The sequence below is a fragment of the Gymnoscopelus braueri genome (assembly GCF_963280865.1).
Source record: "Gymnoscopelus braueri genome assembly, chromosome: 16".
NCBI classification, from domain to species: Eukaryota; Metazoa; Chordata; class Actinopteri; order Myctophiformes; family Myctophidae; genus Gymnoscopelus; species Gymnoscopelus braueri.
This window is the reverse complement of record NC_137616.1, coordinates 19186266-19201000: the sequence shown is the minus strand read 5'-3', so window position 1 is coordinate 19201000 and position 14735 is coordinate 19186266. Positions and strand designations below refer to the sequence as shown.

At 42.2% G+C, this 14735-nt stretch overlaps 1 protein-coding gene across 1 annotated transcript in view; it reads left to right on the top strand.

Moving 5' to 3' along the window:
- ift172 (intraflagellar transport 172) overlaps positions 1-14735 on the top strand; it is a 59777-nt gene that overhangs the window by 6670 nt on the left and 38372 nt on the right. Inside the window, exons 9-15 of the mRNA XM_080452988.1 lie at positions 525-648; positions 1144-1239; positions 1756-1917; positions 3671-3724; positions 6930-7033; positions 8438-8523; positions 12660-12772. Coding sequence (XP_080309114.1) covers positions 525-648; positions 1144-1239; positions 1756-1917; positions 3671-3724; positions 6930-7033; positions 8438-8523; positions 12660-12772 — 739 coding nt within the window. The remainder of the gene's footprint in view (positions 1-524; positions 649-1143; positions 1240-1755; positions 1918-3670; positions 3725-6929; positions 7034-8437; positions 8524-12659; positions 12773-14735) is intronic.

Here is a 14735-nt window from a genome sequence, read left to right as displayed (position 1 = left end):
TATCTCCCCTGAACAAGCAGTGATTCCCTCTTTGAAGAGCGCTAGGAGTTGTTGCTCTCTGTTGTGGAATTCTGGATCAATCAGTAATTGATGAGGCAGTAGGAGACAATATTCTAGGTGGTGATAGTTATACTTTCATTTACATGCTATCATGGGGAGAAGTACATTAGACACACAGTCTGACACAGATCGGTGGTAAGGTAGTTCTGCCCACAAGCACAGGGGGGCATAATATCCACAAAACGGCAACGATTACTGAAAGATCATAGTCTCAACAAAACTACAATGGTAAAACGAATACCTCCCACACGGGAGACCCCGGTTTGAAGGCCGGGTAGGACATGATTAAGATAATAATTTTGCTAAAATGCAGATACATAGACTTGTGATTGTGCTATTTCATTGACCAGTCACTAATGACTAATACTCATCTATGGAAGTATTCCAAAACTTTCATTGTCAACAGTGCGACGTGGATGGTGCATGCTTTTAAAATAGGTTTTCTGTTTCAATGTTTTGTGTAGGTTGCGGGTGTATAACTGGGCTCCGAGGAGGGGTGTGTGGGATGAAGCCAAACCTAAAGAGATCCCCAATCTCTACACCATCACTGCATTGGCTTGGAAGAAGGACGGGTCTCGTCTCTGTGCGGTTAGTGACCTCTCTGGTGACTTTATTTGGGGGGGTTTACATCTGGCAGTAGTGCTGGCATCTCCGTTGCTGTCATGCTCTCTGCTTCTTTGTAAGCCAACAGAGGCAGAGAAATGGGAAAAGCAACCCAGTACAGCGGCACATTTAATATAAGGGTTAACATGGCAAAGAAAAATAAAGTTGCCAAAAGAGATTTTTCTATTTAGTCTGCTCTCTTGCTACCACTTGAAGAAGTATACCCACCTGTGAACATTTTGTGCAGTCATCAACTGCTTCAATATTTGTGTGTGTGTGTGTGTGTGTGTGTGTGTGTGTGTGTGTGTGTGTGTGTGTGTGTGTGTGTGTGTGTGTGTGTGTGTGTGTGTGTGTGTGTGTGTGTGTGTGTGTGTGTGTGTGTGTGTGTGTGTGTGTGTGTGTGTGTGTGTGTGTGTGTGTGTGTGTGTGTGTGTGTGTGTGTGTGTGTGTGTCCGTGTCCATAAACATCTGCTCTCCCAGGGAACACTGTGTGGGGGAGTCGAGCAGTTTGATTGCTGCTTGCGGAGGAGCATCTACAAGAACAAGTTTGAGATGACCTACGTGGGCCTGAGCCAGGTACACATGCTCAGACACAGAGAGAGAGAGAGAATGAGAACATGAAAGGCATCGCTGATTGTCTCTCAAAAAATGTAGCCCGAAAATGCAGTTGGCATTGTGTCAATAGACTGAAACATGCCCAGCCCCATGCACACTGCAAAATCCAGAGTTTAAATTTAACTCTCAGAATTAGTTTAGAGTACCAGCAGCTCCCTTACAGTCTGTATTGAGAATTCAACTGGCTTATCACAATACAAAAATTAAATAAAAACGTTTTTCTGCCCTCATCTTGTAGCTTATAAATTACATAGTAAAAACCTCAGTGTTAATTTAACTCAGAGAGTGTAAAAATAGATCCACTGCTTATGCAGATTCAATGCAAAATAGTAATAGAATAGAAATTCTAGATAATATACTGCAAACTTCGCTTCGCTTACTCTCCATTACCACCATCATCATTATCATCTGTCTTTGTCCCTTCTTCCTCCGCCTTGCTCTATTTACTCCCCCCTCCCTCCTTCTGTGTTGCTCCAGGTGATCGTGAGGAACCTGTCCACAGGGACGCGGGTGGTGCTCAAGTCCCACTACGGTTACGAGATCGAGGAGGTCAAGATCATGGGCAAGGAGCGCTACCTGGTGGCCCACACCTCTGACACGCTGCTGCTGGGAGACCTTCTTACCAACAAACTCAGCGAGGTATCAACTCTTGCGTGTACACGCGCACACACACACACACTCACTCACACACACACACACACACACACACACACACACACCCCCACACACACACACACACACACACACACACACACACACACACACACACACACACACACACACACACACACACACACACACACACACACACACACACACACACACACACACACCACTCACTGTGACACTGTAAACATTAATGGGGTCTCCAAAATGTACTTGCGTGAGGTACAAGATTAACTGAAACAGACTCTTGAGAACAACAGTTGAGTCAAGAATTGGGAGTTGGAGTCAGGCTTGACACGGTGACACCATAACCTCGCCACTCAAGGAGCTTGTCCTTGTTGTTCCACTTGTCGTTGCTTTTCACATTCTCTCCCAACAGAGAGATTGCCCTGTAGTCAGAAGGTCCCAGGTTTAATCCCCACAGTCAATATGTGTAGATCAACAGCCATGCTGTCCTGTTAAGGTGTCCTTGGACAGGACACTCAATCCTTAGCTGCTCTGTGAAGTGAACTGCAGTGGATACTAAAAGATAGAATAATGTGTCTAACTAACCACACTCTGTCTCTTCCCTAGACCATAGGGGCGGCCATAGCTGAGTGGTTAGTGAGCCCGCCTAGGGAACCAGAGGCCCTGGTTGCCCCAGGTTCGATTCCAGGCTATCCCAGCATATGCGCCGATGATATGAAATTTGTCCCTGAGCAAGACTCTTAACCCCAATTGCTCACAGGTTCTCATTGGAAACAAGACCGCAAGGACTTTCATGAACGACCTGTTAAAAGGAATTATCCTTATCCTTATCAACTAAAGGCGTAAAATGTATATAAGGCCTAAATGTATAAATGTTGCCTGAAATACCCAAGTGTAATTGTTGGCGTAATGCTCACCTCTAAGAGCAATAAACCACTGCAAGAAAGCCAACTCATTTTTTTTACCATCCTAGCATGGTGGGCAGTGCTGTTGTCTGCTAGAAAACAAAAGGCCATTTTCCACTGTTATGTTATGTTATGTTTATTTTACTTGACATGGACATCACAATTACATTGGACAAACCAGCTGCATTGTTTGAGTGTGTTATAACACAAGTGCTAATGTTCAACACCTGTCCACAGGAGGCCTTTCTAAATAGAATAACACTAATCTAAAACCAATCAAATACATGGAACTAAACATTATAATCAAAATCAGACCCAATACATTAACTGTGAAACAAAAGCAACATAATCATTCCAATCAATTCCAGTCAGAAAGAATCTATTAATTTGAGCACTGTTGATTTGATTTTAACCATCATTTGAGTCCTTGTTAAACAATTTTTTTTGGCTTCACTGAAGCCAACGTTTGTACCGCTTCGCTAAAAAAAGTGGCGGCGTGTGAGAAAATGTGAGATAAGCCTGAGACTCCAAAATGTCTTATAACGACTACATCAGGTAAAGGAGTATTGCACAAGCAGAGGGGGGGGGGATGTATTCCTGGCTTACATCATTCCCTTGCGTGTGCCCGAGTAGGCCGTCGCCCCTTAATTTCTGATATACTGTATTTCACACACACACACACACACACACACACACACACACACACACACACACACACACACACACACACACACACACACACACACACACACACACACACACACACACACACACACACACTGTGTATGTGGATGTGTTCCTGGCTGAACTGGGTTTTGTAAAACCAAGTTCCAACTATGCTTCTGTCCTTTCAGGTGGCATGGCCAGGCTCTGGGGGTAACGAAAAGTTCTTCTTCGAAAATGAAACGGTAGGAGCACGCACACGCACACGCGCACACACACACACACACACACACACACACACACACACACACACACACACACACACACACACACACACACACACACACACACACACACACACACACACACACACACACACACACACACACACACACACACACTTGGAGTGCAGTTTTTAAAGTGCTGTTGTGAGGCTTTCTCACTCTCTCCGGTCCCGGTTGATGAATAATTGAAAGAAATCTCTACCTGTCGTGCTCACAGTGGGCCTGTCTGTCATCCCCTTAGAGCTAACATCACAGATAAGGCAGTTCTTGCCAACTACGTGGCCTGGGCAAAACTGCATTTGAATGGGATTTCAAATATTTTAAGACGTATTTCTCCCCAGTCAAAGAAATAGGTGGTAGGGGGGAAATCTGTCTGTGCTACCCAACATTGTATTCTACTTCTATTTGATATTACTTTGTTTAACTCTGTCCTGCTGTGAGGTACTCTCTTTGTGCAGCTTATGTTTGAGTTTCTCCTTGAACTTGTCATTTTCCTATTGCTTCAATGCAGAGGGCCAAATTTGTATACATGAAAGCCTTTTCATTCAATTTGTGCTTGCAATCTGTGTGAAATTGACATCTGATTGACTAAGGCAGCAGCTATTTACACATTCAGTGAATGAGCCTGCCTTCTGGTCGCAATTACAATTATGTTGAATGGTGGAATCTGAGAAACACAAGGCCCTTAACCAGCTCAGGAATGAGAAAAAGTCGAATTCAGTGATACACAGTACAATCCTCAGAGCTCATTTGGTTACATTTGCACACTCTAAAAGTTACAAATGGATAAAAAAGAAACTGAGGATTTTACTGTGTACTGAAATTTAAATATTGATTAACGAAGTGTAGTAAACCAGTGGAAGGACACAACTCCATGTGAGAGAAACAGAATTTGGGTGACTGCTCAGGCATTAGGAGTCACAAAGCAAACTCCTATTGATTAAAGATGGATAAAAAAAGGAAAAAGATTACGCTAAAACTGTATATTAAGGTCAGGTGTATAATGCCTTATAAGCACATTTATAATGCGTCATAATGTGCTTATAATACATTATAAAACTCATTATAAATGTTTATAATCATGCATAACAACTTATAACAAGGTTTATGAAGTATTATAAATGCTGGTCATAAGGCATTATAATCGCAGTGGAACAGCACAACTACCAGGTCACACTTTACTTAAAGGTAGGGTAAGAGATTTTCTTTGGTTAAAATAAGTGTTAAATGGCTCTATATTCTGATAGTACTCATTGCTATAGAGTGTTTGTCCAGTAACAGGAGTCTACATGTCTCTCCAGAAAATGCATTTTCAGATTGGGATACCAATTGTATCCAATCAGGATGGAGTACTCAGTCAGGATACAGATTAAACAAGTGCAATTGGAAGTGATGACACAAAGAAATGAGCAGACAAAATTGGAACTGTGGAACACTATAAAAATGAAGCTGATAAATGGGTACTCTTTCTTGATTGGCTGACATTTTATCACCTACCTTAGCATTTATTTTCTGTTTATTAAAGAGCTGGAGAGACAGGAAGACAGGAATTCTGATCTGTGACAGATGAGAATATAGTGCTTTAACCTTTTAACAAACAAAAAAACATTTTGTTTTAACCAAAAGATATCACCTTTTAAAGGTCAGCTCTAATGCATTATAATCACATTCATAATACACGTATAAGGCTTCATATCACTTGTTTACAATGTTTACAATTATGCACAACAAAGACACTTTATAACTGAGTCATTTATTTTAGTTATAATGTGCTGTTCCACTGAGCATTATGCATTATGACCAGCACTTATAATACGTCATAAATGTTGTTAAAAGTTGTCAGACATGATTATAAACACTTATGAGTGATTCAATGCCTTATAAGCACATTATATTGCATTATAAATGCGCTTAGAATGCATTATAGTGCTTGGCAACGTGCCGTCACCACGGGGGGGGGGGTGGCATAGTAGCTGCAGACATACTGGTGGGGGTCAATTTTAAGTCAACCTGTTTATCCCCCACCAAGATATCCGCTGCTACAAATGACACTTGTTGACGCCCCCTTCATGATTTTTTTGCTACGCACTATAGACCCAACCATAATATACAGTCTTACCAAGATTACTTTTAATCAAATACAAGCCACTGCAACTAGTGGATAAACCACCACAGGAGAGGGAATTGACCCAGATATAGAGCAACTGGTCCAGCAGATGCTAATATTAGAGCAGGTGGAGGGTTTAGATAGCATTGATACATCTGACGTCTCCCTTAGAATCCCAAGTTAATTGCAGCCTTTGCCATCGTCTCCACTGCGACACAATTAAGCTGCGATGATTTGTATGTAGTTTTTAGAGGCAGAGGATTTTCTGACCTTTGCAAATTGTACTTACATTGTACTTACATTGCGTAACCAGCACAACCGCACTTCATAACTGCTCCCATTATTTTAGCGATCCTTCCTTAAACACTTAAACCCTCTGGAGGTCCGTTTTTAGAGTCTAGACTCTAGACTTAGTAAATCGGACCTGAGTTGGCTCTGTACTTGGATCGTAGCCAAAAATGGCCGATCTACAAGCTCACAATGCATCACAACGCGGCGCGTTGTAGAGCATGTAGATGGGCTATTTTGGCTAATGTTCCTACCACAATATGGATGATGGGGTACAAGTAACCTTGCGTCACCAGCCTTTCCACCTCGGAGGAAAGCCTGGTATGCGTTATTAAAGACCCATATGATCCGGTCTAGGCCACGCCTACTGAAAAAAATTCTTTCCGGATTGTCGCGATCCGGTTTTGCGGTGCCGCTTTGTTTTGGTTCCCCAATCCCTATTTAAATGGAATAGAATGTCCCCGTGGGATAATACGGATAATACAGACGCTAAATAGTCTCCGGAAAGTACACTCACATTTATATTTAAAAAATAAGCTAAATTACGCCGCATCAAGGATTTTATTAGGACAGACTTTATTTTGGGGTGACGTCTTTACGGATTGTCACGATCCGGTCGCCTGATGACGCGGATGACGTGTGGATACAAATAGGCAAAGTTCCCCTTGAATGAAAAAAGCTACTGTAGTGGATGGACAGTGCAAATGTCAGTAAATAATATATTTACATTAGGCAATCTAGGCATGTATATTTATGTGTTTTTTCCAACAGGTGTGCATGATTTTCAACGTGGGCGAGCTGAGCCTGGTGGAATATGCCAACAACGAGATCCTCGGCTCGGTCAGGACTGAGTTTATGAACCCTCACCTCATCAGGTTGGTATAGTAACATAAAGCAAACACACCTACTGCAATCTGTCTGAGGATGTCAAAAGTTGGGAACAAAACACATGACATTTGCCCCTTCACACGATGTTTGAAGGGAGGTGAGAATGTTGCCAAAATGACGACGCCAGTGTGAAAGTGGTTTCCGAAGTATTTATATTTTTGTTTAATCCAGAGATATACTGAAATTACATGTATTTATTTATAAGATCTTATAAGATTTGTTTGGAGCAAATGTTTCTTGTATCTGTTCTTTACTTTGTGTTTCTGCTCTGGGCCTAGTCCATGCAGGAAACAGTGTTTCAGTGAGGTTCAATACATCCAAATACGGAGAGATATACCAGGATAATCCATGCAGGGAAACATCTATTATTTACTCTTTCAGGCAGTGATAGTTTTAAACATTGACATCAATAATAAGTGAAATGGTCTATTACTAAAAAAACAAACGTGGCTGTCCTAATGGGCTTTCCCCGGGGATCTCCTCTCCATCTCCTGACCAACCTTGTACTGTGCTCCATCTAATCGCTGGTGAGAGAGAACCACAATACTCCTGCAACCTAACAGAGTCACAGTTACACAAATGGCTCAAAACAACCGTACCATTTTGTGTGTTTATTTAACACTTACAAGGAGTTTGTGTCTGTCAGGTGCTCACTATTTTCATCCAAGTATAATAAATAAATAAATAAATAAATAAATAAATAGGAATGCAAATGTAAAACACACAAATTGATGACAGTGAGTTATTTGTACTTGTCTCTATAAGGGCCTATTTAAGTATCCTGGTAGGCAGTCATTGTGGAGTATTTACAGAATCTAGACAGTAATAACCAGCACTGTGACTGTAGCATATTTACAGAATATTACACTATTGCTCTGGAATTCACTTAATAACTTGATACACATGCACGAACAAATTGTCTTTACAGTGTGGTCCTCAAGATGGCAATATTGAGCCACTGAGATGTCGCACTGTGTTTTCATTTTTGTTGAGGGTGGGAAAAAAAGCATTAAAACATCCCACTGTCAGCACGTCCGTTCTCTTCGCAGTGCAGAGGAACTAATTTCACTACAAATCAGCCCTAATGTATTCAGCCTGCCAGTCAGTACACATCCATGCTAATGTATTCAGCCTTGTCAAAAGTGTCAGAGTGCAGGTCCCTCTGTGTCTCGCTAATAGCCCACTGCTGTTCCAGCTAACAGGTATGAGCATAGCACTACTGCTGCTGCTGCTGATGTTAGCCTCTGGCTGGACTACCTTTGACATTTCTGGCCTGGTTTCAATCAGGTTTAATTGATGTTGAGTTTGGTTAGGTTTAATGTATGCACAATGCAATTATCTGTTGTTGATCAGTCTTTTGTGTGTGTGTATGTGTGTGTGGTTATGTGTAGTGTACGTCTCAATGAGAGGAAGCAGAGAGGTGTTGAAGACAGCAAGAAGCTTGCCTACCTGATTGACATAAAAACAATTGCTATTGGTGAGTTTGTGTGTGTGCATATTATATGCTACTATAAGCCGATGCCAGTTGGGAACTCATGCCCCTCGGTTATGCAATACCTGTTGTGTTGTACCCATTGTCGGAGTACTTGGTGCTAGAGGCCAGACTATTCCTCCTCAGACCTGTTTTTTTATTTCTTGGGATCCGCAAGCCCCTCCCAATTTGGCACGTTCCATCAAGAGGTCATCCGAAGCTCACAACCCAAATCTGGGACCATTTGGTCTATCGCTCCCTGAGTTCTGCCCCAGACAGAGATTCTGCTCACAGAGATTTGGTGGCTTATATGTAATGATGATGATGATATACTACACCGCGTAGATGAGCTATTTTAAGCTAAATCCTGATTGGTCAGATAATGGAATATGGCAAATTAACTTAAAGTGTTCTATTCAGAGCAATAGCTTAGCATTTAGGTTTTTATGCCTAAGGGACGAGCCATCTAGAATAGTGATTCTCAACCTTTTTAATCTCAAACCCCCAGTTTGATAAAAAAAAAGAAATCTCGATTCCCAGTCTACACAGTGAAATCCTCAGTGTTGTTTTAACTTGGTGAGTGTAAATGGAACCAATTGGTTCCATTTGTGCGGAATTGTGCCCTCACTGAGTTACAGTCCCCTAAGTCCTTAAGGACCCCTGGGTGTCCCCGGACCTGTTGTTGAGAACCAGTGGTCTAGAACACTGTTTCTCAACATCTGGTCCGGGGCCCGTTGTCATATGATATCAGAGATTCACAGGGAAGTCATGCCACTAATAGACCTCGGCTTGTTTTGTTTTTAAACCCTCCCTACTCTGTCAACACACAATTTAGTCTGTAACAGACTCTGAGTCACTCTGTCCTGCTGTGTCTCAGATCCTATTTGCAAATAAAGGACATCCAAGCACTCTAGAATGCTGATGGCTTGGCTATTGATTGGGCTAAACACCATTTGATTTTAACTGATGCATGCACCTCTCGTGTGTGTGTGTGTGTGTGTGTGTGTGTGTGTGTGTGTGTGTGTGTGTGTGTGTGTGTGTGTGTGTGTGTGTGTGTGTGTGTGTGTGTGTGTGTGTGTGTGTGTGTGTGTGTGTGTGTGTGTGTGTGTGTGTGTGTGTGTGTGTGTGTGTGTGTGTGTGTGTGTGTGTGTGTGTGTGTGTGTGTGTGTGTGTGTGTGTGTGAAGCCATGCCCAGCACCATCTGCTGCACGCCAACCCTGTGTGTGTGTTCGTTCAGCTGCAGGTGAAAACTAGACGCGTCGCAATTCTGGGAAATTGCAAAGTGTGGTTGCGCCGATGCCGGTCGCAGGTCGCCGCCGCCGGGACTTGAGGAATACGCTTGGAGGAATACCGTCGGGGGCCGCGAGACGTGCCATTCGAATTTGGTGCTGATTGGATCCTGCGTTCGTGATACATGGCGTTTTGATTTTAAGAAATAGGCCCCTCCCACTAAATAAATAGGCCCCTCCCACAAATGTAGCGGGCCAATGACATCGTCCTGTAACTCCTGAGATCACCTGCTTTTCATTTTGAGAGGAGTGATCCCCCCAAAAATCATGTTTTTGCATCAAACGGTTACGTTTTGCGCAGTTGTGGCGCCCCCTATGGATCAAAGTGGAAATGCTTTTGGTGATTTGTTGAGTAAACCACCCTCGACATGTGATTTAAATTTGGGATTGATTGGACGTTTTGTTCGTGATTTTTGGCCTTTTTTGTAAAACGGGCCCCTCCCGCTAACTTCGGAAGCCATTTACGGACGAACGGTATGGACTATCAAAATTCTGTTTCACTCCAGATTATCGCATGGGTCCAGAGATAATGTGTACTGATTTTTGTGAAATTTGGAGAAAATATGTGGGAGGAGGAGCTAAAAGTGTGTTTTGAAGAAAATTCAAAATGGCGGAAAATCTGTCCTGACGCAAATGGGCGTGGCCTATATAGGGAGTTGCGTCATAACCCAAGGAATCTAGGGGGAAAAATTTTTATTCTAGGACCTACGGTTCAAAAGTTATAGGCCAAAAACGTAAAGTGGGCTGTTATAGCGCCACCATGAGGCCGAATGGTGTGATTATTTATTTAAATAATTTCGGACTAAATTATAAACCTCCCCTCCAAATCTGGTAACTCTAGCTCTTACGGTTTCTGAGAAAAAAATACTTGAATTTGAGTTTTTTCACTTTTCCATTAAAGTGGATGGGGACATTTAATGCACTAATAAATCAATATCAATAAAACTATGCAACCAATCTCTTAGCAAAATACAAGCACACGATTCCCGGTGAGGCCGGTCATTTTGACATATGGCACTAAATTGGGAAAAATAAACTGTGGGAGGAGATGCGAATAGAAATATTGTTTATCTAGAAACATGGAAAGTTTCTGTAAAACAATAGTCTGGTTGCCCATTCGGGCAACCACACTAATGAGAATCATCCTCCATCCAGTTGATTTCTAACCCCCTTGGTGGACAGAACAGCCCTGCTTGCCTTTTTTGCCTCTTTCCCCCTCATGATGTTCCTTTCCTTCCATCACATCTCTCCAAATCTCACCGCATCTCTGCCCATCTACCACTTCCTCCTTCCCTCCATTTCTTCTAACCCTTACTGTCTGTCTCTGTCTCTCTCTGTCTCGCCCCCCTCTCCCTGTGCCTGATCAAACCATAAATAATGACTTTTCCTCACCACTTTTGGTTGTTTCTGTGACAGAAAGTGTAAAACTCTTTCAATGCCATGCTTATTTATGGAATTTTGGTTCTGAGTGCCACAGCAAAATTCATTGTAAAAAAAAAAGTGCTTAGGAGCCGAGATACAGCCTTTTTCAGTAAGTAGTTAAACAGAGAGTGAATGGAGCAGCAAATCTTCAAATCATCATATCTTGGGTTCTGAACATGTTTTTCCAAAAAAAACGTCTTTGACGTCTTGTGGCACACGGGGCGTCAGGCCTCATGACGTCTTTGACGTCTTGTGGCACTGAATGAGTTAAAAGGTTGCCTTTGAAGCAGCCAGGCAGCATCATCATTAGCACAGATTAAAGGGAGACAGGGTTGATCTTCTGAGGAGCGAGAAGAGGAACTGGGGCCACCTCAGACTTGGCTTAAAGCGACCGCACAGCTACTGATTGGGAGAAGCCTCCACTGTGTTTAATGCGGTGCAATAATATGAAATCAAATACGCGAAACAATGAACAAATGGCATTACATAAATTGCCAAAGCTAAGCCACAGGCTGACATCGTTTCAGAGTCTTGCAGGCAGTGGCATTTTAGCATGTATTTCTAGTAGACCACATTATTCTATATTTGTCTGTATTGATGTTTTACTATGTAGGGAATTTATGGAAGAGTCATTACTGTATGAATGTAAATTGCAGCAAAACATACGTATTTATTTATTTATTTCTAGTTTCTGACAGTTTAGTTTAATGACAAGATATTAGGATATATATCTATATACAAATAAATTAAAGAAATTTCAACGGAAAATGTGGGTGAGATTTGCCTCTGTAAGTACTGTAAGTAGCCTTGGGAACCAATGGTTCCTGAGCCATGTGTCCCATAGGTCAGGTCGCCTGTTTCTGTAGCGTGAAGCAGCTTGATGTACAAGTACACCCCCTGGACATGACTCTAGTATGTCGCAGGAACATACCCCCAATCCAACCCTTGATTCTGAGTGCCAAGCAGGGTACCATTTATATAGTCTTTGGTTTGACTTGGCCAGGGATTGAACCCTGACCTCCCAATCTCAGGGAGGACACTCTAACCACAAGGCCACTGAGCTGGTCAGATTTTCCTCTCTACCTCTGAGGTATGTGTGACACTGATAAGTGGACTGGTCCACATAAAGCATGGCAGAAGGATCAATGGGATTTGTATTGTGATTCTGTAGACTGGGGGAGTCTTTCCCACTTCACCTGCCCTGGCTGCTGATTCTTTGTCTCTGTCTCCCAGTGCACTGATGACCAACTGTGAGACCAAACCATAGAACACCTTTTGTGTAAATTGGCTACCGTGCTCCAATGCTGGAAATGGACGTGACTTTTCCTCCGCTGTTGGTTCCCTCGGGTTTACAACACCTCTCCTATAATCCCTCTCACCTTCTCTCTCTCCATACATCTCCCTCCCTCTCTTTCTCCACTGTCCTTCCAGTGGACCTGACCGGAGGCTACAATCTGGGCACCATCAGCCACGACTCCAAGATCGACTGGCTGGAGCTGAACGAGACGGGCCGTAAGCTGCTCTTCAGGGACAAGAAACTGCGGGTGAGGCTGACACTCAGCACCCTGGGGGACGGAGGGAGAGATAAATACTGGGCTGGGAGGCCTAGAGGCAGTAAAGCATAGAGGAGGAGAGAGATATAAATAGGGGGTAGAGGCACCGGAACAAAACTCCTGATGAGGTCAAATAATAGATGTGAGCCTGAGGTTGACCGCGAGGATGGGAGACCACCCAATTCTTTTAAGCACATCGTTGCTGCCAAACAGCCCGGTTTAATCTACAGTATGAGCACATTACTGTATATGGCATAAGGTTCTGTAAATCAGACTACAATGTCATCATGAAGCCTTTGATATGATTTGTTGCAATGTACCATGTGCTTATTTATCTTCTGGTTTGACATTGCCTGGCGTCTTAAAAGAATGCCCCTCAATCAGATTTGCAGATGTTTTACGTTAATAGTGTCAACAGGTACGAGAAAATGTTTTGATTACATGCAGTACCTGAGAAAATGCAGTATATCTGTCCCATTCTGAAAATTGTTCTTTATAGTCTGAATACCCAGAATGCGCTGCAAAGGCTTGGTTCTCAAGCAGGTTTCAAGGCCATTTACTCCAAGTTTATTGCAAGCTTTCGGTCATAGACCTCCTTAAGGCATAAGGCCATTTCCCCTAACCGCAGGGATGCTACCCAGGTACGGTAGCTTCATCTCATCATATATTTAGATGCTGTTTTTTAGATACATACTGTTTGTGCTTTGGACTGTTTGAGGTAGGTTGTTGATAAATACATAATGCATTATCATCTCAGAATTTAAATCAAATTTAAATCCCATCATAATGAACACATTTATAGGATATAATGGCTTCTATATGACATGGTAAGTACTGAACTCCTATTAGAATAAAGAAAGAAAAAGGCGACACCCAGGTGGCGCAGGGGTAAAGTACTTGCCTACCACCGTTGAGATTGGTGCTTGATTACTCCACAGTGACTCCACAGCAGACTCTTGTAATTGAGATCAAATATCACAATAAGTGATATTTTTGGGTATTATTATTTATTTTGTTAAAAAGGTTAAAGTACTATATTCTTATAGTAATCATTGCTACAGAGAGTTTGTTCGGTCATAGGGGTCTCTCCAGCTCTTTAGTAAACAGAATAAAGTAAATGTTCAGGTAGGTGACAAAATTTAAGCCAATCAGGAGAGAGCACTGAAAATGCATTTTCTGTTTAATAAAGATCTGGAGAGACATGGGAGACTCCTTTTACTGAACAAACACTCTATAGCAATGAGTACTATCAGAATATAGAGCTATTTAACACTTAAAGTAAATCACTTACCCTACCTTAATTTAACTCTGGCTCAGAGTTAAATTCACACTGAGATTACTGAGAGTGTACAGTGTATGTTAGACGCGATGTATTGTGAGTGTGTAGAATGCTCGGTAGAACGGCTGTTGTCAGAAAACACTGGCCAACTTTTTATGACCTAATGAATTTATGACTCGACATGTGTTGAGCTTGTAGATTGGCAATTTCTGCTATTTGTTGAAAATATTTGAACATGTTTGAAAGTATAAAATAGGGCTTAAATGATTCGAACCAGGACATATCCATATGTATCTACTGTATATGCCATATCACAATATCCAAAATCCCAGACAATATCTATTCTAGTCTCATGTCACGATATCAATACAATATTGATACATTGCCCAGCCCTATGCTGTAGTTTACAGGTTTGTCCGTCTGGATCATTCCCACTGAAGTCTGTATTATCGTATGTGAAAATACAGACTTTTAAAATCCGTAAGTCATTACACACACCCACCTTAGCTTGCTCATAGACTCCGATTCGTATTATTCTATTAATTGCAGACAATTTCGCAGAAGGAAACAAAACATCATCATCAAGCGGTGAGGGTGATTGTGTGGTCCTCTCACAAAAATAAAAAGGAAATGTTGGGTCCATTCCGAGATCGCTATGAGCAAGGAGATGCTTTG